Source organism: Pollachius pollachius, assembly GCF_949987615.1.
Source record: "Pollachius pollachius genome assembly, chromosome: 6".
NCBI classification, from domain to species: domain Eukaryota; kingdom Metazoa; phylum Chordata; class Actinopteri; order Gadiformes; family Gadidae; genus Pollachius; species Pollachius pollachius.
The window spans coordinates 6,753,161-6,780,734 of record NC_136939.1 but is presented as its reverse complement, the minus strand read 5'-3'; the positions used below and the strand labels follow the sequence as shown (position 1 = coordinate 6,780,734).

Here is a 27,574-nt window from a genome sequence, read left to right as displayed (position 1 = left end):
CTCTACGGTGGCCAGCTCAAAGCGCTTATCGCGGTTTCTGCCGAGCTGTGCGTTTCAAGTTTTTACACTCAAGTCCAAACACTCACTTCCAGCGTCCTAATCTTCAGTTCCTGACCATCGCTTTTTCTTGTCTGTTTGTCGTCATGCCTCGACCCTCCAGCGATTCTGTACCAGGAGTACAGCGACGTGGCCATCAACCGGGAGATCCAGAGGCAGCAAGGGAAGGAGCCCGGCACCGACGAGGAGGGGCTGAAGGGAGAGGGGTCGGACGGCTGCCCGTCTCCCTCCAACCTGTCTCCCTCCAGCTCCTTCCGCTCGTCACGGGGCTCTGCCTTCGCCCTTTGGCAGGACATCCCTGATGTCCGCACAAGCGGCCAGCTGGACAACTTCAGCAATGAGGAGAGGAAACTACAAGAGGTAAATGACGGACGTTCAAGAATGAATCCAGGTTTTGTTTTATTCAATTGCCTTGTAGCCCAAGGATGACCAGAATATGTTTACGCATTAATTCCTTAAAGGTAGATTGAATATTACTTCCAATTTGGATTCACAGGAGGGTACAGTGTATTCGTCCTTTCTCACAACTAGACCCTGAACATAAAAATCTTTATCTTAATCTTTATTAAAAACCCCAATACTTTCTTGCTTCATTTTGAAACCAGGCCAAGTTTGAGCTGGTGACGTCGGAGGCCTCGTACATCCGCAGCCTGAGCATCGCGGTGGACCACTTCATGATGTCCCCGGAGCTGGCCGAGTGCCTGGGGGCCCAGGACAAGCAGTGGCTCTTCTCCAAGCTCCCGGAAGTCAAAGATGTCAGTGAGAGGTGAAGTGGACAAGGTGGCGCCGACGTGAAGGACATTGCGGGCTCCCCCTCAGCTTGGAATTTTAGCATTTCATGACCATTAAAGGAGCTGTCGATAAGATTTAATTACTTTATTTTGGTTATTATTTGTTACAAATGCCATCTGTCAGCTATTAGTAAGTGAAATGCGTGCTGAGAATACCTGTTGAGGGGAAGGGTGCAATGTTTCTTTTCTTGCTCTCTTCTGCTCTTTTCTGCTCCACAACTCTCTAATCTGACCTACAGCACCTTAAACGTCTTCTACTTGTTCTCAAATGCGTGTACTACAAACACCCTTTTCCAACTAAAGTGCGCCCGTTCTTTCCCCAGCCCTCCTCCAGCAGTGTTCCCACGCATCCTGATCGATCTATATCCGTACCGTGTTCTTTCTCCCGTGTCTAGGTTCCTTCAGGCCCTGGAGCGGCGGCTGGAGCAGGACATCCTGCGCTTCGATGTGTGTGACATCGTGTTCGACCACTGCCCGGCCCTGCGCAGGGTCTACCTCCCCTACGTCACCAACCAGGCCTACCAGGAGCAGACCTACCAGCGGCTGCTGTAAGCTGGGCACCATGTGCGCCGTGACAACACCTGGCCGTGGTTCATAAAGCCACTGGATACACATACACTCCCGCAGATGAAGCCGATATCAATGTTATCTCTTAGAAGCTCTGTCTCACGCGCAAGCTGTTTGCAAGGAGTGAGGGCGTGTTTTGTTTTTTTACAGTCTCATGGGGTTAACCAGGACAGGTTTCAAATGCAATCACAGGCCACCCAGACACTATTTAATTATACTCCTAAAAGGCTGGTAAATATAGAGTCCATCATTGATCTACAGAGGAGGATAAGTGTTGTCACATGACATAACAACAAAATGTTGAAGGTGTCGATCCATTTTGAATCTGTTTCATTTATGAAGCGCATTTTGTACACCAGGAGAAAATAAGAGAGATCATTACCATGAAAATGCAGATTATATGTGGTACATGTTTATGTCATTATTTTATGAAAAATGACCAGACTACCCCAATAGTGATACAAGTATGGATTCTATAAATTCTCTAATTATCTATAATCTATAATCAATCAATCAATCTATAATCAATATATAACATCTCGTGTCTCAAATTAAAATCTTCCCTGGCTTCCTCCCCCAGGCTGGATAACGCTCGCTTCCCGGGAATCCTGGCCCGCTTGGAGGAGGACTCGGTGTGCCAGAGACTCCCCCTCACCTCCTTCCTGATCCTGCCCTTCCAGAGGATCACACGGCTCAAGATGCTGGTGGAGGTACGCAGGAGCCAGCGGGTGAACCTTCAGCGCTACCTTCGAGTCAGCACTTGACTCCCATTATGTGAAGCTGAGATCTGATCCAGGCCGTGCTCGTACTGGCTAAACACTTTGGGTTCAGGTCCAGCATTTTTTTTTTTAACCCTTCTCTTCTTAGGAGGTAGCTGGAAAGGGCAGCTTAGATGATTAATGATTAACTAGATGGATGGAATGTCAAAGGTTATATATTATTAAAAAAAAATGGATTTGTTTGCTTCTAATTTCTTTTAAAAACTTTTTATGCATGCACAAAAAAGTTGTACAAATAAAATTATGCATTTATTTTTTTATGAAAACATATTTTTACAGAATATTTTAAAGAGGACGACTCCGGGTTCTAGAGACGAGGACACGGCCACAAAAGCTTTCAACGAGCTGAAAAAGGTAGCCATCGCACTCACATTAGCAATAACGATTATAATCTGAATAATCATTCAAGAATACATTAGCCATCACTGGTCGCACAATGATATCATATTACATTTACTATATGTTATGGCATTTACAAATCTTCTATCTGGGATTGATCTAATCATATTTAATCTTATTCCGAAGATCATAAAGGAGTGCAATTGCAGTGTGCAGTCGATGAAACGGATGGAAGAACTCATTCACCTCAACAAGAAAATCCATTTCGAGAGCAAGGTTTGCAATGTTCTGATTTGGCAGTAGCGTCTTGGTTCCTCCTCCGCGTCACCGCCTGTGCAGACATGCGTTTATGAGTGGGGCTTCCTCCTCCTAACCGTGGCATGCCATGCCCCTCCGGCCAGATCTTCCCGCTCATCTCCCAGTCCCGGTGGCTGGTGAAGCACGGAGAGCTGCTTGAGGTGGACACCCAGACCATGAGCATCTCCGGCTCCAAGCTGAAGCTGCCCACCAAGCCTGTGTACCTCCACCTCTTCAACGACTGCCTGCTGCTCTCCAGACGGAAGGAGTGAGTTCAGAGGCACAGGGACAGAGAGAGAGTCACGTTTAGATAAGTTCAGTTTCAATTTTTCTCCTAAATGCGTCTAAGTGTATTATTATAAATTACATCAGGGTTTTCTTAATGTATCAATTATTTCATTTTATTTATTATATTTAATGAATTACTTAATGTATTTATTCATGTACTTATTTATTAATCAATTTATGTATTCATTTATTGGTTCATTTTGTTAAGAGGCACCTTGTCCTGTTAAGAAAACATAACTTGATGCAATAACAAGTGAGCAACAAAGAGGACGGATCCAATGACATAGTTACATGGACCCGGTCGGACTCCGCTCAACATGATCCCGTGATCGTTTCGCACACGCTGCTGGTGTTTCACTGCGTGTCACTGCCATGTCCTCTGCTCCCCTCTCCGCAGCACGTGGAAGTTTGTGGTGTTTGTGCACGCCAAGATAGGAGAGCTGAAAGTGAAGGACCTCAGCCAGAAGCTGCAAGGCATCTCAGGCTTCATCTTCCATCTGCAGTTGTGTGGGGGGCAGCAGCCCAAGCACCAGATCCTGCTCAAGGCTCACACTGAGTGAGTTTGAACCTCTCTTTGACCCCTGCTGTTGATACGACAGCTTTAACAACCCATCGTGACACGATGTTTTGAGAGAAAAAAAAACGTTTTGAGAGCTTCTCAAAGGTCCTAACGTGGCGGATGGGTCATCTCTGAAAGTGATTCATCATTGCAGCCTTAATCCCGAAGCTCACCTGTGTCGAGAGGAAGAACCCAAACCGATTCCTCCAAAATGGCCGCAATAATTAGTCACGCGCATTCATTTCAAACTAGATAATGTGATGCACAGATGACTGTGTTGTGTTGTTGTGTCTATTAGCAGCTCCTACTGGCTTGAGCTGTAACTACAGTTATAGCTCTATCGTTTTCAAGTTTGCATCTCCATTATTGACCACGGTTCCTGTCCGAATCTAAACACAGTGGCTCTCTCTTGTTGCTCTCATGTGACCCCAGGAGCGGGAAGCAGAGGTGGATCACAGCCATGTTCCCATCCCATCCCCTGGAGGACATCGAGCAGGCCTGTGAGAATGAAGGTCAGTGGGTGTCTCATCGTTATCATAGGCCTGGGATAACCCTCCGTATGTCCATACACACCCCGGGTGTCTCTCCCCCCCCCCCTGCAGATCTGTCCCAGGTTCAGTGCATCAGGAGCTACCAGGGCCAGGAGCACGACGAGCTGACTCTGGAGAAGGCCGACGTGCTCCAGGCCAAGAACATTACGAGTGACGGTGAGAGGCATTAGCAGTTCACTTTATGGTACCACGAAACAAAAGCATATTTAACCAAAGGATTTTTAAACTTCTCACGTTTTTTTTTTATCTTAACATTTGTTTTTGGGTAACGTTTGCAATTGTATGCAATTCTAAAATGTAAAATATTAGCCTCATAGCATAATTGCCTAAGTCGTATTTTGGCCAAATTGTGATAACTAACCTAACTCTACTCTTCTAGTGCTGCTGATTCACTGTGCCTCATTGGCTATATCTTAAGCCAATCAGAGTGCTTGTTACATTCCATAATCACTATCTGCCTAAGTTATTTGACTTAGGCATTTTTGACACTAAATACAAGAAGAACCATCAAATATGACTAAGGCAACTTTGCTATGAGGCTAACCAATTAAAAAAAATATTCAACATAAAAAGAGTGCTATGCCTAACATCCCATGGTGCGCGGGTTGCTGGTTCCTCCCCAGGCTGGGTGGAGGGCATCCGCCTCTCAGACGGGGAGCGGGGCTGGTTCCCCAAAACGTACGTGGAGGAAATCACAAGCCGCAGCGCACGTCTCCGCAACCTCCGGGAGAACATCCGCATCAAATGTGTCACGCAGAAACTGCAGGGGGGGAAGTAGGGGATGGCGGAGGGTCTGCCTCGGGGGCCACCGCGGTGAGGAGGATGTGGGCTGCAGCAGTCGTCTGATGGCTGTTTTACCACACTGTAGATAGGAGACCCTGATGTCAAATGCAGGTGCTAAAACCAAGCCAAGATATTTTTTCTATCTTTGCAGTTGGGTTCTCGTGATCTGTGTAGCGCTAATTAGACTTTTTTCTTGCACACTGGCTGTGAATGAACTCCGATACAAGAATAATTATTGACACTGTTTTTGACTTGCTCTAGGACACATATTACAAGACACTATAGCCAGCCTTCTGTTGAAGGCTCTTCAATATCTTTGTTCATGCTGGCAATGATTGCATTTAGTTTTAGAGGAATTCGATTCAGAGCATTCTGTGTGAAAAAAATTCCATTTTCAAGATTGGCCAAAATAAAAGGATAAAAGTAAAAAAATACTTTAACCTAAGTGATCTGCACTGAATTTGTTTTTGTAAGGGTTAGGGTTAGGGCACCCCACTGTTGCTGAATCCCATGAATCAGTCAAATGTGTCCTCACATGCTACAAAGATTCTCAACTGTGGGTGATCCCATCATTCTGATCTTCCTAGATTACTTCAATCAATCATTTTTAGACCACACAAAGCACTGAAGCGCTCTGGCCTGCAAGTCTCCGAACAAATTATTTCTGGCGATTCACCCAAGTTAATTCTCTAATCCCAGGTGGTCCCAAGTTGAATGCTTTTGGCTCAAGCATATTGTTCTGAACATTTCACTAATCATAATTAGCATGAAAGCTATATTCCAACGGCACATGTTTATAAATCCATTCCCTACCTATAAGCTGTTTGTTCTAATTTAATGTTTTTGCTTTTGCAGCATGTATATTTATACTCCAATAGCTGGTACATATCTATGGAGAACGGGTTTACATCCTTTAGATGTAGCCTACTTACTACTACGCCAAATGTATAAAGAAGAGAAAATTGCCTCCATAACTTTTTGATGGTTATTTATATCAGCATTCATTTTAATACAAAATCAATAACAATTACATTTATCATACACTGTCTTTGTACTGTATTGCAAAACACTGTAAATCTCGATGAAATAAACAAAAGTATTTTCTCTTTATTTTGTGTTTGGTATGATTGGTCCCTTGAACACACATTCAATGGATAAAAAAAAAACGACCAACTCATTTTAGACTTTTGTTCTGAAATATTAAAGGCTAACAATTGCTCCATCTAGATTTCGTGTAAACACTTATAGAACATATAGAATATGATTATTTTCTCTTTCTCTAAACATGAGAAAAGTCGTAAGTTTAATGTATCTCCTCATATAGAAAATGGCATCTTCTTCACCTTGTTAGACGGACCATTCACCTAGCAGCCATCTTGGTTAGCTGTAAAACCTGTAAACCTTCACTCTAGAATCTTGGGGGGGAAACCACGACAACTCAATGGGGAATCTGGTGGGGAAATGGAATGCAGAAGTAAAAACAACGCATTGAGTTGTCATGGTCTCCAAATAACTACCTAACTAACCAATATGGCCGCTAGGTGAAATAGGTCCCTTACAACAGAGTTCCTGAGAGTTTCTCCACTGACCCACCGGGGTTTGTTGTGAGCTTCTTTCTACAGAGACAGCTAGAACACGCGGCTGCTGTGCATACTGTTGTCCGCGGGGTTTCCTCTGGGGTGACAGCGGTGGTCAGTCTTGATCATCACGTCTTGACATTTCTTCTCGTTTCTCGGGAGCTTGGGCAGCAGTGGAAGAGGGCCCTTGTAGTGGTGAGTCCCCCACTCTGGGCTGGCCTTCTTTGGCTGGGTGGGATCAGAATACAGATCATAGATACTCACGATATAAAGAGTACTGTTGTAATGAACTCTGGTAGGCCCACCAATTCAATTCTTGACAAAGTAAAACAGCAGCAAAGAATGCAGGGGCAAGTGTTGGATGGGATTTTTTACGCAATGTACATTGTAAGTTTATCATAGGATGGGGTAGGTCTACTCACTTCTCAAGTGATCAAACACTTAGAATAACAGAGATTGGCAAAATACATAAATGAAGGTTTGACTACTAAATTGATTGGCTCCATTGGTGAGATGGACAAGCGATTCAGCTTTTCAAACAAAGTATTAGGAACGCTGCCATACCGGTTTTAGGTGGAAGAGCCAGGTGTGGAGGTCCTGGAGACACGTGCACGACACCTGCAAGGGCTCCACCAGCTCCCCTGCACACCAACAGCATATCATCATCTCACCTCACACCTTCCGCCTCGCTCTGCATTCTCAGGTGCTAGCTCACTGCCCTAACAAACACCAACCAACCAGCCAGCCAATCACAAAGCCACATCAGGCCGGTGGGCCGGACCTGTGATCGGTTGAGGGCTGCTGTCGGAGAAGGTGTCTCGGTGGCTGACATGTCGGCTAACTTGTGCAAACGTTCTAAAGCTGGGTGTCTGTGGTAGTTGGTCTGAGCTTAAGAGGTCAACCTGTTGTTGTTCAGACCGCGTTGTAGCTGTTTGCGTGCATCTTCGATTTTAATATGTAAATTGTATTCAGTATGTATTACTTTCAGAATCCTTATTCAATTCTTATTGAGTTGTGTTTAGTTTCTGTGTATTATTTTCAACTGTATTCAACTTTCTCTATTATTCCCAACAACATACCAGAAGAATGTGCGTTGGAAAACTCAAACGCCGATTCATCTATTTCTAATTCAGAACACAGTTGAGGTTACCTTTCAACTCAAACTCCAGGCGCCCGGTGATGACGGAGCGATCCACCACTTGGACGGTTCGTCTGGCCACCCTACCCTGTGAAAACACGCGTGTTCAGGGTCGTCAACAGCACAAATCTCTGGGTTGTTGATGAATAGGTCTGATTGCCTGAAATTGTTTCAGATGGCATTTGTCTTTGGATCGTTAACACGGTTGTTTTGGGCTTTTGGTAAATGCCATGGTCAGAAAACACAATCAAAATCAAATGATAGCAAGTATATTTTAGTACTGTTGTATATTGTAGTGTACCTTTCATACTTGCTCATATGTAGTCTCACAAATAAGACTTTTGATTAATATCTAAAGGCAGACCAGCTCAGATCTGGGTGAACAGGGCGTTTCACTTTCTCTCACTTCATATTTGTTTCGACCAATCATGTTCTAAAGACGGGGATCTGTAAGTAGTGAACTGTAAGAAAGTGTCTATAAAGGCTTCAAATCAACACCGTGTCAGACTGGCCACTGTATAAAACATGTCTTCAAATTTAAAGTTTCTACTCGGTAGAAAATATCTGTAGTGAAACAGGATGCAAGGCGTAACTCCGCCCCTTGCAATTTTTAATTTCCGGCCCAGTCTCTGTCCCGCCTTCCCCCAGAAGTTCTGCTAGAACACAGCAGGACTGCTGATCCCATGTTACCTCATACGTAATGGAGATCCTGTTGTTGTCCACCGACAGTAGCAGCACGTCTTGTGGGTAGAGAACCATAAGCCTCTCTGTGACGCCCTGCTAGGCCAAAGAGACGCTTTAGTCAGAGTCAGCTTGAGTCATACAATCACATGGAGAAGTCTGGCTTGTATTTTCCTAGGCCTGTCTCTTAACCAACCATTCAACTGTATTTAACAACAGCCATTCAATGACAATGCACTTGGAAGCCAAGCGGTTCTCAATACATAAATATACTTTTAAAACCTCTAAATGTTGACTTGATTTGGATTTATCAAGCAATATCTGATTTGATAGGAATAGTTACCTATCTTTGAGTATTCATAACATAGAAATGTGCGGTGACCTGTCTGTGTGTGTTCATAATATAGACTTGTTGTTGCCTGTCTGTGTATTTATAAGATAGACATCTGTTGTTACCTGTCTGTGTGTTCATAATATAGACATCTGTTGTTACCTGTATATGTGTATTCATAATAGACATCTGTTGTTACCTGTCTATGTATTCATAATGTAGACATCTGTTGTTACCTGTCTATGTATTCATAATATAGACATCTGTTGTAACCTGTCTGTGTGTTCATAATATAGACATCTGTTGTTACCTGTCTGTGTATTCATAATATAGATATCTGTTGTTACCTGTATATGTGCATTCATAATATAGACATCTGTTGTTACCTGTCTATGTGTTCATAATATAGACATCCGTCGTTACCTGTCTGTGTATTCATAATATAGACATCTGTTGTTACCTGTCTGTGTGTTCATAATATAGACATCTGTTGTTACCTGTCTGTGTGTGTTCATGATACGGACGATGGATATGAACGCTGGCTCCCCCATGCGTTGGATGGGGCTTCCCTCCCAGCCGTGGATCACCGTTTGGAGTAAGAACTTCTTCAACTTCTCTCTTTTCCAATGCTCATCACAGGGTAACTGTAGGAAAGACGTGAAGAGGAACAATTTAGATGCATCACCTGTGGACAGAGCCTGCTGGCTGTGTTGGGTTGAAGTAGAAGGTTTATATGGGAGTATTGTGAGGCCTGGGCTGCAGCTAATGATTTATTTATAGTAGATTCATCTAACAATCTTTTTTTTCAGTCTATTAAACGTCATAAATTCAATAAATTAAAATTCAAAAGTGATGCCTTGAATGTGCTCCAATAAGCGACCAAGCAAAACTAAACAATTCCTTTTATAATGATCCCTGAACCAAACTGCAAGCATAAGCAGCAAATGTTTTTCATTTGTACTCGATAATAGACTCAAACAATCAATCGATTATCACATTATGATTTGATTTTAATCCACTAATCTCTGAATCGACTAATCTGTGAATCGTCCTAACGTGACATGTGGTGTTACCAGGTAGGATAGCGGGCCCTGTGCGGGGGGGAGAGCTCTTGGCGTTGACTCTAGGTGCTCCATCCAGGTTCCTACCTCCACAGCGCTGGGGCAGATGAACACCTTGGGGTCAACCATCGCACCTGAAGGTACAAAGGAAAAACACAATGCAAGTTATGACTGGGCTTGAACCATGGTTGGATTATATATCATGAATTTGCAGTTGTTCACAATGAATAATGCAAATTTTATTTATAAGACGCTTTCCATTCAGGTTATCTGATTGTGCTGTAAAGGGCTGCAATAGAACACGCAAGTAGAGCTCAAACAATAAAACACAAACTAGAAACTAAAACCAAGTGTAACTAGATATAATCTGGTATATAGGCTGTTGGTCTAGCGAGGACTTACTGCTGACTTCGAAGCCATCCAATGAGTGTGAGGTGTCAGAGTCCCAGGAGAGAGGTCTGAAGGTCAGGCCAGATAGTGGAAGGACTCCCTGCAAGGGGACGGGAGAACACGTTCAGTTTGGTTTGGTTTGTTTCCACCCTGAACAGAAGCCAACATTGAGTTCTCCTGGTTACTAGATAGACAGGCAACCCATATATTGTTTGGTTTGTCTTCTGTCAATTGGGCCATCATCTTTGTCTGCCAGAAATGATTATAGTACAATGTATATTTATTCAAATGTATGATGATTTCTGATAGGTAAACACTAGTGTATTAAATGGGATAAAGAGAAATATAAACCTCATAGACGAAGTCCCGCTGGAAGTGATCTACTGACAGGATCAACAAGTGAAACGAGAACAACACCAGGAAGTGTTCGCTCCTCTCCTATTGGAGAAAATGGAAATGAGAAGCAGAGAGGGTTGGGCATAAATTCAAGTAAAACCATGTAGAACATGAAAAAAACGTTGAAAACATAAAGGAACACATTGGCCTTGAATGATGTAGAAAACGCTATGGGTGGTAAGGCCTACACTGTCTCGAGAGATACGGAGAATGTAAAGTAAACTGACCATGAACCGACCATGAGTTGAGCCAATGACAAACATTTTCACTTGATTTCATGTCTTCTTTTTTTTTATACCTGCACCTGATCCTGCGAACTCTCCACATTATTTCCACAGGCATCTCGCACCAGAAATGTGTGTGCTGCCTCGGTAATCAAAATTAAAGAATAGACATCCCTAGATGTGTGTGTGTGCGTGTGCGTGTGTGTGTGTGTGTGTGTGTGTGTGTGTGTGTGTGTGTGTGTGTGTGTGTGTGTGCGCGTGTGCGTGTGTATGTAATGTAATTTTCGCAGCACTCATCATTCAACAGTTGGCTTGTGATGCCTACCTGTGTGCAAGTGTCAAACAGTGTCACCAAAGACGAGTAGGCGATCTCTCCGTATGTGTGCGCCGGCTGGCCCTCCCAGTCCCTGATTGGCTGATGGGAATATATTCTGTGGTGTAACTCGTCTCGGGTCCTCCCCCACAACACCACCTAGTGGCCAGGTTAAGCACACGCACTATTTTGTTTATATATATACAAGTCACTTCATCGGTCTGACTGACAGGTCTTCTCTAAACCTACTTAAGCCAGAAACAAAAACATGGCAGGTGGATCTGGTAGTTTGTACTGTACCATGTCAGCAAATGTACTCCTTTACTTTACTATAGCTCATAAGAGAAACAAGTAATTTGAAATATATCTTGTTTTGTATTTCTAACTCTAAATCGGCCTTGAGACAAATCAGAACACATCTGTTATTGTCAGCCAACATTCGACCTACAACTTTTTGCTTTACAGGATTTACTTGAAATGTACATTTAGTTACGGGGCACACATACATAAAGAAATGAATTCCACTAAAAAAACAAAGAGAGGGGTTGTCCAGAAGATTGTATCACCAAGAACAGCCTCGTTTATAGTTAATCATTTATTCATCCTTCAAACCATGAAGTTATTCATTGGATTTCCTGGAAGCAACTAGATGTCAATCCTTATTGCCTTTCCGGTCCAGTTTCTCAGAGTTCATGGCAGGCATTAAGAGAAGGCAGTTTACAAGTTTAAGGATGGTAGCTTAAGTTCGGCCTGTAGGAATGCTGATTATCAGTGTATTACATGTACTTTGCAAATGTCAACCAAAAGAGCTTTGGTAAAATACTTGGGAGGACTGATGGTCTGACTAAATAAAGCTCACATACAATGTTTCCTTTTTTTGACAAACTTGTCATGGAAAGAATAAAAATAGAGTGTGCGTCAACAAGGTTGAAAATTATTATTAAGGTTTCTTAAAGATGCAAGGCTGAATTTGTATTTTGATGTATTTCATGAAACATTTTTGTTCACATTCTTTGCTAAAGTGTCCCTCTCTTTTGTTTGTATTTACGATATTCTCTCTCTCTTACACACACACACACACGCACACACACACACACACACACACAACCCCCCCCACACACACACACACATACACACACACAAACACACACACACACACACACACACACACACACAAACACACACACACACACAGACACACACACACACACAGACACACAACCCCCCCCCCCCCCCCCCAAACACACTCACACACACACACACACACACACACACACACACACACACACACACAGACACACCACCCAGCTGACCTGCTGTTCCTGGTGGGGTACCGGGGGTTCACATGGTGGGGGCTCATGTTTCCCGCTCTCCACCAGCTGAAGTCGGGGTCCTCCAACGTTCCAAAGCCTGAGCAGATCAAACGTTTGTTTATGTCTTTTTAAGACAATCGGGTCATAGCAAAAAGCCCCCCCCCCCCCCCCCCCCCCACACACACACACATCATGTAATAACTCAACATTATGTCTTATTTCTTCTCATGCGCTCTATTACCCCAATGTAGTTTTCACATACAGCGTTTGGACCAGACATAATCAGATTACCGCGGCCGGCGCGCCAGACAAACCATCTGACCCCTTCAAGCGTATTGATCTGACCTCATAGCTGCTGACCAGGAGCTTCTGGCCTAGTCCATGTGGTGGTGGTCTGTGTGTGTGTGTGTGTGTGTGTGTGTGCCTGTGTCTATGTATGTGTGGTGTGGTGTGGTGTGGTGTTGGTCTGTGTGTGTGTATGTGTCAGTGTGTGTGTGCATGTATGAACCACGCATAGTTGTCTTATATCGGTCGCAGTGACGGCCACATCTGCCGTTGTTTTAAGTTCCTGATAATCTGTGTGTGTTTATGATGAGTCCCACAATAAATCCGGGCCCCCTTCCTCATCCCCTGACTGTCTTATCATAATCTCCTAATCACGTCATTGCAGCATGAGTAGGTTCCCACAGTTCATGTTGCCTCAATGGGACCCTATTCGTTTTTACCAACACACTATTGTGCAGTCGGGTTGGCAGTGAACAGTACCCCTATATATCATTTTACAGAGACTGTAGTGCTGTCTTAAAGTGTTGCTAAAGATAGGCCCACGTTAAATTTGCATTGGCCGGAAAGCACATTTATGCACGGTTCAAATACAGCTGTAGGACATGTGAACTTTTCTTTAGAAGAGTGCGTGTCTATCTGTGTGCGTCTGTTTATATGTGTGTGTGTGTGTGTGAGTTTGTGTTTGTGTGTGTGTTTGTATCTGTGTGTGTGTTCATATTTTTTGCTACAAACTACTGCTCATTCTTTCCACTTCCTCCTTCTCTAAAACAGTCCATTCTCCTTCATCACCATTTTCTCTTTGTTGTATTAAAGCCATCCATTTCCATTAAGCTCAAAGAGATCCCACCTCCAACAGGTGTTCCCAACAGGCCTATAGCTGTATCAGTGGTTTTCCTTACCCTGAGTATTCCCCAGTGAGTTCCAGGAGTTCTATCTCGTCTGGTCCCACCTCGTCGATGCCTGCCGTATTCCTCTGGGTCATACTGCAGCACCCCATGCCTGGAGAGTCTGTCTGCACCCCTGGGCGTCTCGTCTCCCGCTCTCCTCCTCAGTCCCTCGTCCACAGACTGAGCACCATCTGCCCCGGCCCTCTGCCCCAGTACTGCCCCTCTCTCGGTAGCTGGCTCTCCAAAACCCCCACCAAACAGATCAGGTCAGAGGCAGGGGAGGAGGGAGGGAGGGAGGGAGGGAGGGAGGGAGGGAGGGAAGGAAGGGGGAGAGGGGGGGATGGGACAAGGGGAGGGAGGAGGGGAAGGAGGGAGGGAGAGGGATGAGGAGAGAGAGGAGGGAAGGGGGAGAGGGAGGGAGGGAGGGGAGGAGGGAGGGATAGGGAGAGCGGGAAAGCGGGGGAAGGGAGGAGGGGAGGAGAGCGAGGGAGGGAGCTACCAGGGGTAGGCAGAGAGGGAAGGCGGGAGGGTTTTTGAGACCCCCCCCCCAAGAGGACATTCAATCTGAGGGGATTGTAGGGAGGCAGTAGGCCCAGTTGGCGGTTGCGGCTACTAAGCCATCTTGCACCAAATAAAAGCGCCTCTTTCCAAGACAGTGGCGTCAGCATCAGGGTGTCGGAAGAGGAACGGCGGGCAGACGAGCGAATTTGCGGCGACAGCACATGGTGTGCGCTGTCCGCTTCCTTCCTCCTTCGTTCCGCCGAATGAGGAGAGCCGTCGGGACCCGAACACAACGCACTGACGTGTCACACGGACCAATCAGGTCCCATTATGGTCGAGGAGACCAATGTGCGTCAAGCCACTTGTTAATTGCTGAAAGTACCGCCCACACTTGCATGTACACACGGGACACCATGACCTCAAAATAGGAAACACATGATCCGTCACGTTGAGTTGTTTAAGGGTTTAATAGCATCAACAGTGTTTAAACATGAGGGCGGGGGTGTTGACAGTTAACAAGGAAATATACGGAAGGCAAGGCAATATAGGCAAGGCCCCATACCAACAAACCACAACCACAAAGGCCTCTGCCAGCGTGCTGGTGTAGAGCCCTCTGTGGATTGTCCCTCGCGGTTAGTCACTGCCTAGACAACACATCTGCTCCATGCTTTTCCCAGTGATCAACTCGAGAGTAGATAGGAATAGATTTCTGAATCTGAAACAATGGCCACAAGATCACTTTTGGAATCCCGAAGTATGATGTAGTCATCAAAACAAATTGTATTGGATTCAGACGGACCCTACAAGGCATGGTATACCTATTCATTTAGTTTTAGTTGGAACGTCTTAGGTAATAGCTGATTATTTGCTGAGTACGACAAGGCACAACTTTTTCTTTAAACGAAACATAGTATCCCGTATCTCTTATAGGGCTGATCGGAAAAAGCATAAACGAAGAAGTAAAATAACATCAAAAAAATAGCAAAAGACGTCTCTTGGGCCGTAACATCCCTATTTGCATATCCAGTATCGCAGCTCCCCCTTCTTGTTCCCATTGGGAAGACAGCCACCTGTGTTCCCGCCACCCGCGCTGGCCTCGTTCCCCTTCTCCTGACTTCCTGTCCACACGGGACGTCCGGGATGTATGGAGGGTATGGTTTGTGGGGCCCTGAAGCTGCTGCTAGACAGTGCCCCCCCAGGCCTCTCCTCTTTTGAACCACCGGGCCCTTCACTGAGCTCTCTCGTTGTTGGCAGTGACGCCAAGCTCGCTCTCTTGGGCCTACGCTTCTTCCCCGTAATGTAATACTCCGGCGGTGGCCATAAACATTTGTTCAGCCTCAGTTCAACCCGTGAATGGGAGGACTTGAGCGGAAGGCCGCAGACGTGTGTGGAGAGTGTTCCTGTCCGGCCGGAGGCAGCGGTGAGCTCTTGCGTTGGAAACGACAGCGTGTTCACCTCGAGGGCCATCATGGGGCGCGGGTCATTGGGGGAAGGGATGTGGCGAGCGGTCGAAGAGGGAGACGACGTCTCTGGGAGATTTGAGTTTGAGTTTGAAGTATCCAGGTTGCCGACATCCTCAGATTCTGTCCCAGAGACGCAGGAGGTTCTCACTCTGTTTGTGTTCCCCAGACTGCGTCTCCGTGGCGCTGCAGGGTCGTGCCTCTTGGTGGCGGTTGGAGCGGTTGCGTTGGGGATGGTTGGGTTGGTGTTGGTGGTGTTGGTGGTGTTGGTGGTGTTGGCGGTGGTGGCGGTGGTGGCGGTGGTGGCGGTGGTGGCGGTGGTGGCGGTGGTGGCGTTCTGTTTGGATGTACTGCTCGGTTGGACTCCGCCCGGGGTTCTTCTCCTACCCCCAGGGCCTGAGGCCCGGGTCATGGGCTCTGGGGCGCTGTACAGCAGGACAAAGTCCCTCTGGCTGATCAGTGGGAGGATCTCCTGTCCACACAGACGCTTACTGAAGATCTCCAGAGTGATGTCTTGGCAGGAAAAGCAAAAAAAAGACAGCCTATTATTAAAAGTCAATTGACTCATTTTGTCACACAGCAAACTATTAATAGGTATAACAAATATTCCCACATTGAAGTTTGATCAGAAAAAATAATTGTGTTCAATCATAATCATTTTGAGCGAGGAAAGCCTCAAACGCCTTCAAACACTCTATGATGTTACAAACTATAATTCACTGCACTGTGTTAATAAGTGATGCCGACCCAGCGTCTCCCCCAACATGCTGGGGACCACTTTCTGCAGGACCCCACAGTTGGTCGTCAGCGCGGGGTTACAGTTCATCTCCAACAGCCACACCTAGGACCCAACACACCGGAGACATCAGGCCCGTGGGAGGGTTGCACCAAAGCTTCAATATTCTGGGGTTAGGGTTTGGTTTTATGTTTATGGTTTGGCTGCCAGGACAACAAGACAAGATTGGGTCCACAATCCAATGAAGGGTTCCCCAAAGAGCGACCACAGGAGACCTGTGGTATCGCTGTGCAAGAGGACTACTTTCATTATGAATGTTCTAACAAAATGTGGCCTGACTGGTTTTATTGGGTGTGTGTCTTTAGCGTTCCCACGAAAAACTGTGCCCTGGGTAGTTGTAGGCGTCTTAGCGGAAATGTAAACCTACGCACCTTAAACTCTTCGTCAACGAGGAAGTCACAACCGAGCAGGTCAAACAGGCCTAATTTGCGGTCCAACTTGGATTTAACTGCCAGGAAGCACTGGAACATTATCTGCTTCATGGACCTCTGGCACAGGGAGAACCCAAGAGAAAGATCAATATCACAGAAACAGGTTGGTTAAAATTGTGGTTTATTTTCTAATCTTTTTTATAGTCCTTTGGTATGAAATTGTGATATTTTCATTCGGAGCAAAGGACGTTAACATACCATACTATTTCAAACAAAAGATAGAAATAACATATCTACCTTCTTGAATAAATGAGTTCATCCTAATCCCTATTTTAAACCGACCCTTGCACAACAACAATCATTAAAATCATAATGAGCCCCTCGAGGCTTACAGTGAAGTCGCCCGTTATCCAATCCCTGGGCAGACCCTTAGCAACGCTGTACGTGTCGTTGACGTAGTCGTTTAATTTCTCCATGGACCACACCGTGTCCTCCTTCAGCACGCTGTACAGCGGGTTCTTCTTCTGCATGTACTGTGGACAGACAGCAGGGGGCGCAAGAGACAGGAGGAATAGCAGCGTGGAAACCATAAATGTTGTGAAATGTTGGTCGGGATATTACTTTTGTAATTATTTTAGGTGAGATTCCCACTGAACAGTTCCCAATAGTTTCCTTCTGTCCGCCAAACAGAACGGACAGCACGCCATAAGCACTGGGAGTGGAAGTGGCCTCCAAGAAGGTTTTACCTGATTGGTCAGGTGGGCTGTGAGATTGTTGGATCTTGGGTCATAGGGGTCACAGGTCAATCGAGCGTAACCATGGCGAAAGAAGACGATGTACGGATCCGTGCAGGCGATGAGGAGGTAGGACCGCACATCGAACTTCCTTCCCTCCAGCAGTAACGGGTTGTTGACGTACCTGTAAGATCAAATCTCAGTCCGCGGTTTCCAACAAAGCTGACTCATGTCATCATTTTTGCTTGACAGTAGGAAATACTGAAACATTCAACGTTAAATAAGCCTATCAATGGCACCCATCTTAAAGTGCTGCAGGTAATAAACAAATGTAAAAAAAAAAAAAAGCCAAAGCCAAATAAATGATCAGTGTAGAAAGTTTTAGTGTCTATATGTGTCCACTTAATAATTGTAAAATATGATTTTCCATTTAAGCATTGCTCTGTAAGCCTATATATACCATGGGGGTATAAGGTTCCTATAGGAGCCCTTCAGGGACCACATGGGCTGCCCTTACCGTTGAGCAATGTGTGCCTGTGGGGACCGGATGTTAGCCCGCCCCCGGTTGCTCTTGCTGCTCTGCTGCTGCTGTAGCCTCAGCCTGAGGCCGGCCACGTCTTCCGGGGTCTTTAGGAGGAAGATCCCCTTCCCCTGGTTCATCCCGGTGGGTTTGCAGATCCACACGCATGCCCCCTGATGTCCATCCTCCACACCTAGCAACCAGAAGAAATGGACTGCATTTAATACCGGGTGTATCTGGCCTGTGGCCACTCAGTGCTATGTAATGAGTCTCTCGCATTCACCCATTCAAACACACATTCATTCATTCAAGGCAACAGCCAGCTCGTCGGGAGAAGGTTAAGGTTAGTCGTCTTTCTCGGGGACACCTCAACCATTTTGCTAAGAGGAGTCGGGGATCAAACCAGCAACCTTCTGGTTTCCAGACAACCTGAGTTACTGCCAGTGCCTTGGGGCTTATGACACCTTCTCCCGCTCATCTGCTGCTTAAGCCTCTATTCCTTTGTTTGTATCATGCTCAGCTGCACACTCATGAAATGAATCCTTTGGGGAAAATAACAGAATAATCATGCATCCCAGATCCATTGTGTGGCAGAACTCTGAGGATTTCTTGGCCCACTGTTTAGTTGGAACACGGTATACCGGGATATACACACGCCTGACTGAAGAATTGTGTTGTGCTTGGACTGCTGGCCTCTACGGTGAAACACTTCCTTGTGTGTCTGTGTGTTTGTGCGTGGCCCTGCCCTCTGCAAATCTGTCTCTATGGCAACCCCATGGCCTCTAGATGATTGTATCATGTCCTCAAGGGAACTGGAGAACGGTATTTTTTCCAACGTCTGCAATCTTAATGATTGCAGACACCTAGGTTCACTGTTGAATAATTTACACAAGTGGTTTGGATTATAACTCCTCTTCCCATTGTCAATTTTTTCTACCAAACATCGGTCTATTGCACTTTTTCCACTATTCAAACTTTATTCTGTTCTTATTCTTCCGTTTATTTATTTATAAAAGTGCTAACTTGTGTGCTCGTATCTCTCTATCCCTTCTCTCTTTCCTCCGTTTGACATTTGACAAAGCATTTCTCTGTACGGTAATACATCTCTCTGCTACATACGATCAATAAACTCTGATCTGATTTTGATTTGACCTTTGACATGAACCACGAGTGAAACCCGGTTCAGGCGGTGTCGCGGTTTGCCGGGTTCAGCATGTTTTCCGGTTCTCTTTACCGTTCTGCTGAGCAAAGAAAGCCTCCCTCTCCTCACTCAGGTCCAGGCGAAACGTGTCAGGGAAGAATTGCTCCATCTTCAGTCTCCTGCAGAGATCATCGGGAATAGGCGACGCCCGTGTGGTTAGATACGTGGCCTGTAGGCTGCATGCCGTACACCACCGTGCGTGCCAAGGGCCCACCAAGGAGCCCGCAGTGGACATGAGAAACTCTCGCTTGGAGCATCGGCCTCTTGGGCAGAGCACACACACAAGTTTGTTTTAATCCAAGGATTTGGTAAGAAGTTCTACAAATGTTGAATTTGAAAAATGTCATTAAAACTCAAGCACATATTTACTCCATTTTATAATCAATACAGACATATTATAGACTTAAACAGAACATCCGCATAACCAACATGAAGAGCTACACGGAGTCATTCAATGCTAATTCAAAGTGAGTGTTATGATTATTAATGGGCAAAGAAAGTCAGCTTATTGTTTGCTGATAGTGATAAGTGAGCTGAGTGATTAGGAAACTATCATCGTGAATAGTGACCAGCTTATACCGAAGTCTTGGAGTCACTCTTGTGGTGAGTAGTGACCAGTTTATAGCTGAGTCCTAAGTCCGGTTATACCTGAGTTCTTGGAGTCACTATTGTATTGAGCAGTGACTAGCTCATACCTGAGCCCCTGAAAGTTGACTTTGGTGGAGACGCGCTCATACTCCCGGAGGCTGCTGAGGAGCCCGATCTTGGAGGTCAGAACCGTGTTGTTGGGGATCTGGTACAGGAGCTGGTGCCCTGAGTGTAATTCAACCACAACAGCACTCACTGATGTCATATAAATGCAAATTCGTTATGATTAATTTACATAACATTGGATACCAACACCATGTATGTATTTTTACTAATATATATATAACATGCATCTGATACAATTCTAGAACCATCCTTCTGTGTGGGAACAGAAAAGAGTCATTGGTTGTTCATTACAAAACATAATCAAAGCTATAGTTACAGTGACACAGCGGATGGTAGCAGTACCTTCTCTGAAGTGGTAGTAGTTGGCTCGTGACTTGATCTCACACCACTTGAGCTTGTAGTCCGTCCTGTGCTGGTCGTGAATGCGCCGCCAGCCCTTGTCTTCACAGTACCGGCTCACGCTGCTTTCACACAAGACGAGGAAGGGCTTGCATTACACCACATGGGGACTTACAAAGTGGCACTTATGTTGATTATTTTTGGTTGAATTTTACAAAATAGGAAATCGCTTTCATTCTGATTTCGAATAAATGCTCAACGAACACAAAGGCTGGTCATACTTAAACCTCTTTCATGGTTTACACAGAATTATTCTATTTTTGATAAACACTTTGTTTGCTAAACGTTTTCTTATTTTTTTTTGAGTGTATTTTCGTACATCTTGGCCCCGTTGGCTCCTCCGATGTAGTAGAAGGGCCCTCCAGGCCCCCGGGGCTCCAGGGTCCTGACCCTCCTCTCCCTCCTGGGGTAGGACTTCCTGTTGCTGTTTGATGCCAGCATGTAGCCACCTGCTGGGTTTCACCACAGACACATCAGATAAACCCCAGGGCAGTCGAGCTCTCCTTAGGCATTATCAAACATATCGTTTCTGTACCGAGGCCTTGACAAACTTCATAAACTAAATGATAAAACACTGAATCCAGAGAATCTCTGACTTCAGAGACTTATTTTTTTTCAGCCAAGAGACAAGTCAGGTTTTGAGGCAACGGAATCATTGTGTACATAGACACAGACACACACGCACACACACTCACTCGCTCACTCGCTCACTCACTCACTCACTCACTCACTCACTCACTCACTCACTCACTCACTCACTCACTCACTCACTCACTCACTCATACACACACACACAAACTCCAACACAAACACACACACACCTAGCGCTCCATCCCAGCTTTGTCTCAGTGATTGGTTACTCCTCTCCACAGAACCTTCATCAACCTGGAGCCTTTCGTTCTCAGGGACAGTTCCTCCTGGTGTGTCTCCCCCAGACTCCTCCTCCTCCTCCTCCTCCTCCTCCTCCCCCTCCTCACCACGGCTTGGCTCCATGTAAGTCTCTGATGACATCACGGTCGCTTGACCCCTTGGCCAGGCGCAAATTATTGATGGATTTTTATTTTCATCAGGGCCCACCCTCCACAGGTGTCAGGTGACCTCGTGGTCTGCAGGTGGATGGTGGGAGGGGTCAGGGTGCGCTGGGGAGCCCCTGCAGTGTAAAACAAGCACACCCTGTGTTTTCTTTTATTCATGCTGTTGTTCTACTTGAGAACGGCCGCCACCAACAACACAAAACAACCGGCAATGTCTTGAACGTTTTCTAATATTCTGATGATGAACTGCTGGCAAATTGTTAAGGAAGTTGTTTTGCATAGCAACACGTTCATTTACTCTTTTAGTGCTCTTGAGAAAAAACAATAAATAGAAAATAGGTTTAAGATGTAATGCTTCAAATCGGTTGGAAGGCAGTGAACTTTGACCGCAGTTCTACAGACACCAAAACCGACACAGCCAGACACACAGCCGACATCCATTCAAAAAGTGCTCAGCCATTCCTTATATTGTGTCCAAGAGTGGGGCCAAAATAAACAACCACTACTCACAGACTGAAGAGAATGCTGAATAGTGACCTGCAGCAAGAGCCAAACCCTCTGTCTTCGGTCTGTCCCTGCCATGGGCTGCTGCTGTACTCTATTACTTTGCTGAGCAAGCAATGAGAATGGTTACGCTGACTTACCAGGGTAAACAATCACTGGTTGCCAGGCTTCCTTAGCAACAGTTGCTAATTCTAGAATGAAATTTGCAGCAGAACAAACACAATACACAGCAAACAAGGACTGATAGCCCACTCTAACATTAGCCTCATTCAATATTAATTACACTCAAGTCTTTGTTCTTTAGTAATATAAGACTCAAGAAAACTCATTTTACCATTGCAAGGGGGTTGTGTAGACAAACCTTTTAAACAGTAAATAGCATTCAATAAGAAAAAGGAAAGGTGGATAGTAAAAGGAAAATAGTATAAAAATGTCTCATAGCCAACCACAACCTATTGAGTTAATGATTTATTTGTTTCTACCATAAAATAATGTAACTATTGTGGGCCGTTTGTACAGACTTTGTACGTCTGTGTTGTAAATGTCTGAATCCACCCCAAAGTAAGTATGCACTTAATCCACATAGCATACGCTCTTCGTATGCTAAATCCACTAATGATTCTCTGTGTGTGTGATGTGACCAAGCCCTACCCCACCCAGCCTAGCCCAGCCACGGTTAGTAATTACCCATAACCCCCTCTTCCTTTCAACACCCTCCCAGATCATTGACTGGGCATGGATTCCCATTTAGATCAAACATACGTTACACAACCATACAATTTACTCATAGTCTATCTGTGAGGGATGTATGTGATAAGTGTGTGGGCGTCCTGCCCACTGGAATATGTGTTCGTATCACCTCAGCCAGTCGTATCACCTCAGCCTCCCGACCAATCAGAAACTGGCTGCGCAAACACAACATGGTCTCCAGTGGTGGTCAGTGTTACGGAGAGCAGCTGTTTATTCAGATAGCAGATAACAGTGTGTGTGTGTGTGTCTGTGTGTGTGTGTGTGTGTGTGTGTGTGTGTGTGTGTGTGTGTGTGTGTGTGTGTGTGTGTGTGTGTGTGTGTGTGTGTGTGTGTGTGTGTGTGTGTGTCAAACCCTAAAAACAGCAAATGTAAGATAACAAGATATATTGGCCTATTCTAGGAGGGGGCGGGCTCAGGCGTCTGTATGAGAGGCAGAGGGAGGCAGTGGGAAACACTGTCTAACCTTGAGTCAAGGTAGAGTTGGGGTAACCTGTGGGCTTCCTCTTTGCTGATCTACAAATATTTGGCGTTGTGCCAGGGCGAGACGGATTCTGACAGATTCTGGCAATCATCGGATAGACACAGCGCAGCGTATAGTTTGACTTTTGAAGCCCCTCCAACCTTGTGTGTTTCTGTGCCTACTAGGCTTCTGCATAGGTGGAGTTCAGCATATCAAAGTGTATGTCTGCATATCAAGTATGTTTTTTGTATGCCCCCTAGTGTCTGCTAATTGTATTGTATTGGAGTCGGAGTTGAATTATTCAAGTGTGTAGTAGGAATGTTTATGTGTGTGTGTGTGTTTGTGATTGTGTTTGTGTGTGTCTGTGTGTGTGTGTGTGTGTGTGTGTGTGTGTGTGTGTGTGTGTGTGTGTGTGCTTGTGTGTGTGTGTGTGTGTGTGGGCGTGCCTACATGAGTGCCATGTTTGAGTACACGTGAGTGTGTGTGTGTCTTTCGGTGTGTCGACCACTGGGCATGCTCATTTATAACGCTGTGTGTGTCTGCATGCGTGCGTGTGTGTGTGTGTGTGCTTGCATGTGTGTGTGCGTGCATGTGTGTGTGCGTAACTGTGTGCGTGTGTGTGTATGTGTGTGCCTGCATGTGTGCTTGCATGTATGTGTGTGTGTGTGTGTGTGTGTGCATGTGTGCATGTGCATGCGTAACTGTGTGCGTGTGTATGTATGTGTGTGCTTGCATGTGTGCTTGCATATATGTGTGTGTGTGCATGCATGTTTGCTTTTATGTGTGTGTGTGTGTGTGTGTGTGTGCATCTACCTGGAGACCTGCCTGTTCCCATGTTATCTTAACTTCCTGGCTCACCAGGAAGAAGTTGTAGTGGTGCAGCCTCCAACGCTGGTGCCTCAGACACCCATTATTTAGATAGTCTGGAGCCGTGTGGTGGAAGGCTTGGAGTTAAGTTTCCAGCTAAAGAAATCTTTGAATGGCGCTTCTTACTCCTGCTACTCAGGATCTCCCTGACAACACCCCGGTGGGGCCTACAGCTTTGATAATGAGGGTGTGTGTTTATGTGTGTGTGTGTGTATGTGGGAGGGGGGGGGTTGTGTGTGTGTGTGTGTGTGTGTGTGTGTGTGTGTGTGTGTGTGTGTGTGTGTGTGTGTGTGTGTTAAAAGGAGACACTGAAATCACATTTCATAAACTCATTCACATTGTGTCATAATCCCCCCCCCCCCAGTCTCACACACAGACACACACACACACACACACACACACACACACACACACCTACACACACACACACACACACACACACACACACAGTGTTTGGGGTAACTTGGAGCCTACAGCTTTGATAATGAGGGTGTCTGTTTCTGTTTGTGTGTCTGTGTGTGTGTGTGTTTGTGTGTGTGTGTGTGTGTGTGTGTGTGTGTGTGTGTGTGTGTGTGTGTATGTGTGTGTGTGTGTGTGAGTGTGTGTGTGAGGGTTCTGTGTGTTTAAAAAAGTAGACAGTGAAAAACTGTGTAATCACATTTCATAAACTCCTTCACTGGTAGTGGACAATGTGTCTTTTTACCATTGACTAATGATGGCTTTGTGTTTGCCAATTACGCTCTGACAGATGCAGCATAATGCTTGGTCAGAATAATTATGGAGCGAAAGAAAGTGAAACGCCCTGTTGACCCAGATTTGGGCTGGTATGCCATTAGTCTTTAGATATGGAGTCTGATCTGTGAGACTCCCTCAACAGCCACATGCACCTGATAACCGACCTAAAAACAGTCTCATACATACAGCACTTTCTCCTCAGATATTTTCTTATAAAATCCAAAAAATTGTTCTACATGGCAAGACGTGTAAAGAGGTTATATCAAACATGCAGATGAATAACTGATATAAATTACAGACAGGGAGTGTTCTGTCTGCTCTGTCCCCTACATCTGAGTCACTCTCTGGTGACTTGTGCCATTAGACAAACGCACTACTACCGTACAGGTGCTATTTAAGCTTCCACCTTATCAACCCTTCATTGCTATTCAAATAGCATCATGTTCTAAAAAAGCCATTATGTAATGTCGATATTATATTGTACAACCAACCATATTGGCAAACATGAGATAGGGCCTTGCAGAATCTAAACTCTTTGCCATGTGTCAGCGCAGTGGGAAATAAAGGGAATTTGAGTGTTTCTGTTGGTTTGCAGGTTGGCATTTTTGCCTACAGAACCACTAAAACTGAAAATACACTTTGAAACAACCACATTTGTTTTCTACTTTTAGAACTCTCTTATTCTGAAAGCTGATAGACATATTCTCCACCCCAAATATTATGTTGTAGATAGATAGTCTAATGTTATCGTGATGGTTTACATGTTATCTGGAGGTTGGAGATATAAATTCAGCGCACTATCCCCACGAAATTGATGAATGTTACATCCTAGCCCTCAACCTCACCCGTGCCCAACGTAATAACTTCCTCCTCTCTTCAACCTCACCCCCGGGTAACTTAACAACTGATCCCTCTCAACCTCATTGATGGCAAACGTGACAACTTCTCCCTCCTCAACCTTACTCGCTTATATCGTTACAACTTCCTCCTCTCCTCAAGCTCATCGGGGGCAAACATAACAACTTCCCCCTCTCCTCAACCTCACCTGATGCTATCGTAACAGCTTCCCCCTCTCCCCAACCTCAACCACGACTAACTTAACAACTTCCCCTGCTCCCCAACCTCACCCGATGCTAAAGTTACAGCTTCCTCCTCTCCTCAACCTCACCTACAGCTTATATGAAAACTCCCCCCCCCCCCCCCCCACCTCGCCTGATATAACAACTTCACTGTCTCCTCATCCTTAAACACTGATATAGTAACAACTTCCCTCTCTCCCCAACCTCACCCCTCCAAAAACACCAAAAACATCATCCACACACAACGTATTTTGCTTCAACCTCTCCGTGATTCATGAACAAAAGGCCATCCCACGACCTCAGCCTATGTCAGTGCAGCCCTGCCTACCGCACATACCGTCACCGTCACCGTCATCTACCGCCGCCGTCTGTCGGTAAGAGAGAACCTGGAAAAACCTGGAACGAGTGGTTATGGCCACGTCCTCCAACCCGCCAACCAACGGCAGGAATCTGGTCGGGTGACTCGCCGAGCGTGTCCGGGCCGGCGCTGGAATCCACTTGGCGAGGCCCTCCGCCAGCGCTGGGGAATGTGCGCCAGCGTGACGACACACAAGTTCAAGATCTCATTCATGATTCTCCTTATTTTGGGTCATTGAGTTGCTGCTGTTTCACGGGACACAAGGCGTTGTAGACATTATGATAATTGTCGCTGTAAAATCCCGAATGACTTCTTTATGCGGCCTCGTAAAGCCGATGTTTTATTTCAAGTATGAACTCGTGAACACAGGACACTCATTCATCAAATAAATGGATCAAATAAATTGAAATATCTCAAACATGTTAACCATATAGAATGCGCTGTTAAAAATAACCTTAAAAGTCTTGATTTCAGAAACGGCAGATAGCAGTAATGGCGATGAGTTGTGTTGTTGTTGAGGTGAATGCTGTGAATCGTCCTGTTGTGAGCTGAGGACAGGTGAATAAAAGGGTTTCCTATCCCATGCAGCCCAGGGCCTCATTGTAGTCAACTGCCAAATGGCTTCTATGTTTGTGCTTCTACTGATAACATCAGAGGTGCGTTTAGTCAACTGAACCCCCTGAGCTAGCAGGCCTAATTAAACAGCAACCCTCTCCAGGCTGTATTTATCTATGGCCTGTGTGCGTGTGGGAGAGACAAACGGCAAGAAAGACTGAGAGAGAGATTGAGGTCTTGTGATTTGAAAATAAATGTTTGCTTTATATTTTGTTCCGTGTCTGTTTTTCCCTGAAGGTACAGTAAGCTAGGCTAAGCTGCAGTTGGCTTAAACCCACTGCCCCCCCCCCCCCCCCCCCCCCCCCCCCCCAGGTACACAGGCGGGGACACAATGAGGCCCGGACTGTTTGCTATGAGGCAAAAATGAGGCGTTTAGAAAGGACCTCTGTTCAGGCTGTAACCTGAGCCTGAGGCCTACCTGACTGAGGCCAGGCATTCCACTCACCACCAAGCAAGGAGTCCCCCCCACCCTACCCTACTCCCCCCCCACCCTCGCAACACAATGAACACAGAAGGGTTGAAAGAGGAAAGCTTTTAAGTAGACGTTTAAAAGCTAGCATGACTGTAGAACTGCGTTGCCTTCCGGAATTGTGTGGGCCATGTTGCAGCTGGCGATCCTGCCCATGCCGGCAGTCATACTGACTATCGTGAACGCCCGAAACACAACTGTATGTTTAATGGGCGGCTGTTGTTACTGAGGCTGGTGGATGGAGCACGACTACAGTTAAACAGTGGATCACTCGCTGTCTGGTCGCATCCTTCGAAGTTCAGTTGGATTTGTGTATAGGGTTGTTAGCATAAGCCTATTCCTTTGGATAGATGAAGCACACTTTATTTGGCTTATTGATTTGTCAACGCTTTCAAACAAA

The 27,574-nt window shown here is 45.6% G+C and overlaps 3 protein-coding genes across 4 annotated transcripts in view; 1 reads left to right on the top strand and 2 right to left on the bottom strand.

Moving 5' to 3' along the window:
- Window positions 1–6,600, top strand: part of arhgef19 (Rho guanine nucleotide exchange factor (GEF) 19) — an 18,016-nt gene extending 11,416 nt beyond the window's left edge. The window contains exons 5-16 of one of the 2 annotated variants that reach the window (XM_079737717.1): window positions 1–47; window positions 161–417; window positions 663–823; window positions 1,244–1,396; window positions 1,996–2,125; window positions 2,474–2,548; window positions 2,720–2,809; window positions 2,935–3,098; window positions 3,516–3,674; window positions 4,110–4,189; window positions 4,280–4,384; window positions 4,852–6,600. The exon at window positions 1–47 is cut by the window's left edge and continues 57 nt beyond it. In XM_079737717.1, coding sequence (XP_079593843.1) covers window positions 1–47; window positions 161–417; window positions 663–823; window positions 1,244–1,396; window positions 1,996–2,125; window positions 2,474–2,548; window positions 2,720–2,809; window positions 2,935–3,098; window positions 3,516–3,674; window positions 4,110–4,189; window positions 4,280–4,384; window positions 4,852–5,006 — 1,576 coding nt within the window. In that variant the 3' untranslated portion in view covers window positions 5,007–6,600. The remainder of the gene's footprint in view (window positions 48–160; window positions 418–662; window positions 824–1,243; window positions 1,397–1,995; window positions 2,126–2,473; window positions 2,549–2,719; window positions 2,810–2,934; window positions 3,099–3,515; window positions 3,675–4,109; window positions 4,190–4,279; window positions 4,385–4,851) is intronic. The other variant, XM_079737716.1, reaches the window with a different exon arrangement.
- On the bottom strand, window positions 6,094–10,573 carry LOC307076644 (rho guanine nucleotide exchange factor 7). Its single transcript, XM_079737718.1, has 8 exons — window positions 10,541–10,573; window positions 10,202–10,289; window positions 9,812–9,933; window positions 9,236–9,382; window positions 8,417–8,503; window positions 7,739–7,814; window positions 7,153–7,229; window positions 6,094–6,816 (listed from the first exon to the last, which is right to left on the bottom strand). Exons 3-8 carry the CDS (start codon window positions 9,926–9,928, stop codon window positions 6,640–6,642), a joined length of 681 nt encoding a protein of 226 aa, XP_079593844.1. The 5' UTR covers window positions 9,929–9,933; window positions 10,202–10,289; window positions 10,541–10,573; the 3' UTR covers window positions 6,094–6,639.
- Window positions 10,574–14,671: 4,098 nt separating this feature from the next.
- On the bottom strand, window positions 14,672–27,342 carry ttll10 (tubulin tyrosine ligase-like family, member 10; the record flags this gene model as incomplete). The annotated part of the gene is made up of 11 exons (XM_079739028.1): window positions 14,672–16,081; window positions 16,316–16,409; window positions 16,736–16,852; window positions 17,128–17,268; window positions 17,482–17,653; window positions 17,987–18,182; window positions 19,224–19,309; window positions 19,886–20,003; window positions 20,247–20,365; window positions 20,623–20,752; window positions 27,285–27,342. The coding sequence occupies 11 exons, from the start codon at window positions 27,340–27,342 to the stop codon at window positions 15,120–15,122; spliced, it is 2,193 nt and encodes a 730-aa protein (XP_079595154.1). The 3' UTR covers window positions 14,672–15,119.
- Window positions 27,343–27,574: the final 232 nt, after the last annotated feature.